Source organism: Rhinopithecus bieti, unplaced genomic scaffold, assembly GCF_001698545.2.
Source record: "Rhinopithecus bieti isolate Rb0 unplaced genomic scaffold, ASM169854v2 scaffold_54, whole genome shotgun sequence".
Classification (NCBI taxonomy): Eukaryota; Metazoa; Chordata; class Mammalia; order Primates; family Cercopithecidae; genus Rhinopithecus; species Rhinopithecus bieti.
Window position 1 is genome coordinate 2,005,511 of NW_016803233.1, and position 5,052 is coordinate 2,010,562.

General features: G+C 41.9%; 1 protein-coding gene across 1 annotated transcript; it reads right to left on the minus strand.

The window, feature by feature from the left end:
* Positions 1 to 1,371: 1,371 nt before the first annotated feature.
* LOC108528720 (N-acetyllactosaminide beta-1,6-N-acetylglucosaminyl-transferase-like) lies at positions 1,372 to 4,400 on the minus strand. The gene has a single exon (XM_017870702.1). It carries the CDS (start codon positions 4,398 to 4,400, stop codon positions 3,192 to 3,194), a length of 1,209 nt encoding a protein of 402 aa, XP_017726191.1. The 3' UTR covers positions 1,372 to 3,191.
* Positions 4,401 to 5,052: the final 652 nt, after the last annotated feature.

Below are 5,052 nucleotides of genomic sequence, written 5' to 3' on the forward strand. Positions count from 1 at the left end.
CTTCTTTCAGATAAAGCACAAATCTTGTCCCTTTCTGGGTGGTAAGAATCTCCCTGTTTGGCTCTTGGATTCCCCAGCAAGTTCAGGTTGCCTGGGTGGAGAGCAGTAGGGCAGCAGCAGATTCCATCTTACTCAGCCTAGTGACTTCTTTGTCTACACTGAGTCTCCCTTTCAGCTCCCAGGTTAAAAAAAAAAAAAAAAAATTATGAAAATAAAAAATGGTTCCTTTTCAATGACAGATTAAAGATTGGTTCAAAAGCAGATTTCAAAATTTTAAGTGTATGATGTTTTATTTCAGCCTGCAGGGTAGAAAATATCTAACTCTTTAAAGAATTGTGCCTATGCCTTCCTCTACTAATTCTTACTCTCTTTCTCCTTCCTTCTAAGGGCCCAGGGCCTTTGTGCTGCCTGTGAGAGGTCATTCTGTTTTTTTGTTTTTTGTTTTTTGTTTTTTTTTTTGGAAAACAATATATTAATTTATTCCCAAGAAAACAAAACATGGAACCTCATTGAAAACAAACATCAGATTACAGTAGTTTCAGGACATTCCCATGGCTGTCAGAAATCCACTAGCCCAAACACCATGCTCTTCCAACATTAAAGTGTTTAAGACATAAGAGAGATGACCAACAACATGCATGTAAACATCAATTCCAGAAAGATTTCTCGTTCTACATGAGAAACATCCAGTGTAAAAAACGTTTCTTCTTCTCAGGTGCTGTCAATGAAGTAAGTTGAAAAGAGACAATTTTTAAACTTCACTGCTGACCCTGAGTACACTCCCTATCCCCCCACCTATTTTGTTTTGAGACAAAGTCTCGCTTTGTCACCCAGGCTGGAGTGCAGTGGGGCACTCTCAGTTCACTGCAACCTCCACCTCCTGGGTTCAAGCGATTCTCATGCCCCAGCCTGCCAAATAGGCACATGCCGCTAAGCCCAGCTAGTTTTTATATTTTTTAGTAGAGATGGGGTTTCACCATATTGGCCAGGCTGGTCTGGAACTGCTAGCATCAAGTGATCCACCTGCCTCGGCCTCCCAAACTGTTGGGATTGCAGGCGTGAGCCACCGCGCCTGGCCCAAGCCAGAGCTCTTATAAGGGGACTCATCCCATCATGAGGATCCCACACTCGTGACCTCATCTAAACTTCCCTTACCAAAGGCCCCATCTCAAATACCATCACATTGAGGGTTAGGGCTCCAACACATGAATTTTGGGGGGACACAGTCCCATCTACAGCAATGGTAATTTGTGCTTGGAGCCCACTCTGGTCACCTTAGCGGGGCTGGCCTCTCTGCATGTGGCCTTCGAGGGTTGCTTGTGTGACCAGCCTTCCCTATTCCTTAACTCTTTACCACCCAAAACAATTCCATTTTTTTCAGTAGCAAGAAAAAAGGTTTTACTTCAAAGTCATTCCCTTTAAATATGATTGACATTCAACAGGCACAGTTATAGAAAAAAAAATAAAATTGTTCATTAAATGTGTCATCCATTGTAGTAACTGCTTTTTGTTAGAATAAATAAATATTTAGAAACTCAACGGTTTAGTATTACAGGAGTAGTAAAGTAGACTTCACATTTTTTCTGAGCTGACAGGAGTTCTTCTCAATATTAACACTGAGACCATTCTTAAAATCTACCCTCTCTGGTATACTAAATATGGCTTTATTTCACCTTCTCTCAGTAAATCCACCTCAGGAAATGAACCGAGAAGACCAGTAACAGAGTCCTAATTCTCACACAGAGAAATTGTTCCCTGGTGCTATTACCTTTCTAAGCCTCAGTTACTTCATCTGCAAAATGGGAGTAATTATATAAGGTCCTCAGAAGACTGTTGTGAGGTTTGAATGAAATTAGATACATAAAGGAATACCAGAATGGCTGGAACACAACAGGCCCTCTCTCCCTCTCCTCCTTTCTCCCTCTCTGTTGAATAATCTCTGATTCAACGCTTAATTTGTGATGACTGATCTCCTGGGTCTGGTATCATGCTACACAGCCCTGTGCATTCCTGTATTAAACTACAATGACTCTGCAAGATTCTCCAGAGGAGGCTTTCTGGTGTTGACATTATTGCCAAGATTTTTAGAGTGAAAAAGCTCTTGTGTTTCCTTTCTGTTTCAGTACATGTCCTGTGCATAAGAGACGCTCAAGAAATGTTTATTGAATGTAGGCTGAATGAATGAATGGATGGATGAATGAGGGATAAATAACAGAGATGCTCATCTACAATTGAAGGCTTTTAAAAATCGAGCCACTAGTATCAGTACCAGGCATTGTAAAGCTACTCAGAGCATACTATGGTTCAATTAAAAGCCTCACAGGATAGAATTTGGTCTCTATTTTGCAAGTAAGATAATATCAGGGAGAGGGGTGATCACAGAAGAGGAAAGTGTTCCAGACTTCAGACTAGATCTATGTGATAGCACCTCTCTTGAATGCATATCTCCATTCTTGCAAGGACTTTTTAGTGTTCTCAATGGAAGACATGACATAGGGACCAGCCTACATTCTGGCATATAGTGGAGAAATGTTCTATTTCCCCGAGGTCCTTTTACTGAAGCAACAGACAGTGAATTCTGTCTTAAAGCATATCCTGTTTCTTGTTAATGAATTTATACTATATACAGAGCTTTGGCCATGAGTAAACCAAAAATGCTGGTGTTGAAACTCAGAAACAAGATCTATTCTCCATTCAGGTAGCTTATGTTTTAAAGGAAATTGGTGAATTACCCAGAAAGCTGTTTCAGTATCTGTCTGGTTGAGCACAGTGGTGACAGTTGATGTGTTATAAAAGATTCCTTCTTCAAAGAAACCTAATTCTTAGTTTCCTAGACAGTATTATCTACAATTCTCTTTTTTATTAGAACATTTGAATATGATGAGTATCTGGTTCAAAGATCTGAGGTCATTTAAAATTATTGTTGATCCCAACAATAAGCTAATATGGAAGTGAGCATCAAGAAACAGCAAGACTAAAACTGGCCAAAGTGCCCAGATTGCTCTACCCAGCCATCCTGTTAGTGTATTTCACAGCGTCCAGTGGACATTTTAAGTATAATTATGTAGCCAAGTCCTGAAGCTATAAACGTCCTGAAACCATTAACATTACGAAGGCAAAAGTCTCTCACAAAAACAGGCTCCTCTTCCCAACTGCCATTTCCCTTCAGTCATGAGTAGCTCATGAATAGCTCAAAAATACCAGCTGGGTTGTATCGCAGTTTCACTCTGATTGAGGGTTCTTTCGCGATGCCTTAGTTCTGGACATTCCACGGTAAGGGGGTAGGTATTAAGCTCAAACTTGTTAGCAAACAGGCTTGGTGAATTAACCAGCCACTTTAAGTCTCCGTTTCCATAGATACAAATACCATGTACATAGTGGCCATGACAGCCTCCGTGACTGTCTTCCATATCACTCCACTTTATAGCTCTGAGGTTTCCAGTCCAGGATGCATTTGGCATAGAGCCAGGAACACCTGAAACCCTATTAAGTGTCATCCAGAAATGCTCGTCAGGACTATAGGTATCTTTTGACCATTGTAGCAGATCAATGGCCCTTTTGTCATGGAGAACAAAGTTGACAAACTCTCTGGTAAGCGCTACATAGGCAGTGCCAAAGTAGATGGTCAGCTGATGTGGAGGTGAAGTTTTCAAAATATTAGTAGTTTTCACAAAAGAGCCACCTTTTTCTGTATGCTCTTGGTGGACATATTTAGTTCGCTTAATTGCATGGTCAGGAGGCAGCACCCCTGGGGTGATATTTTTCCCTTTAAATCCTTTCAGGTGCTGAACTATCTCCCGGTTGGTTTTCAGGGGGAAGTCTTGTCCACAGGTGTTGATGACGTACTTCCAGGGAACCTCAGAGGCGACAAGGTCTTTCAGACAGTTCAGATCAGCCTGGAGTCTGGAAATTCCTGCATAAACCACAGACTCTGTCTTTGAAGCAATGAAAGCATTTTGGAAGCAACTCAGTAACTGCCTCACAGATTCCTTAAACTCAGCTGGGGCTTTCTCATCCACGTGAACACAGTAGGCATTTTGGGGCATATAGATAGCCCTAAAGAGCCTTTCAAAGGTATCAAAGTCTTTATGGATGACCGTGACATAGGCCAAAGGGAATGCAACCTCTTCTTCCGAAAGGGGATTTGTGATGTAGTGATTCTGGGTCAGGTAATCCTTGCAAGGGACACTTCGCAAAGGTGATGGTAATATATTTTCCCACAAAAAGACTGGCTTTTTCTCTAAGGCGTGATTACAGGCAGTTTTCCTAAAATATCTTTCACTGGAACTGTTCAGCTTCTCGTAACTTTTTGACGGGCTCAGTTGGCTACTGTAAAATCTCACAAAAATGACCACACTGAGCAGAGTGAAAGCAAAAAAGCAGTACCTCCGAAAGTTCATTGTTTTCACTTCCCTGGGGAAGCAATCTCTTCTTTTCAGGGGATGATAAATGATTGGCGTGAGAGGCTGAATTGACTTCTCTTGCCAGTCTTGAATTTCGACAGCTTCTCCAGAGGGCTGCTTGCTTTCCTGAATCCTTTAATCCTCCTGTATCCTCTGCTTCCGTGTCTCCTCCATCCTTTTTGGATGTGCCTGGAGATGCAGTGCATCCCTCTCGCACTTTGGTCTCGAGAGGTCATTCTTACACTGCTATAAAGAAATACCTGAGACTGGGTTATTTATAAAGATATTTAATTGGCTTACAGTTCTGCAGGCTTCTCAGGAAGCATAGTGCTGGCATCTGCTTGGCTTCTGGGGAGGCCTTGGGAAGCTTTCAGTCATGGCAGAAGGTGAATGAAGAAGAGGCACATCATATGGTAAAAATGGGAGCGAGCAAGAGAGAGAGAGAGAGAGAGAGAGAGAGAGAGAGAGAGAGAAAGAGAGACATCTCGACCGGATCTCGTGGGAAGTTCAGACTGAGAGCTCACTTATCACCAAGGGGATGGCCTAAACTCTTCGGTGATCCAAACACCTTCCACCAGCCACCACCTTCAATATTGGGGATTACATTTCAACATGTGATTTGGGTTGGGACAAATATCCAAACAATATC

Coding starts and splice junctions, on each gene's coding strand:
- LOC108528720 (XM_017870702.1), bottom strand. CDS start 4,400: ATGAACTTTCGGAGGTACTGCTTTTTTGCTTTCACTCTGCTCAGTGTG.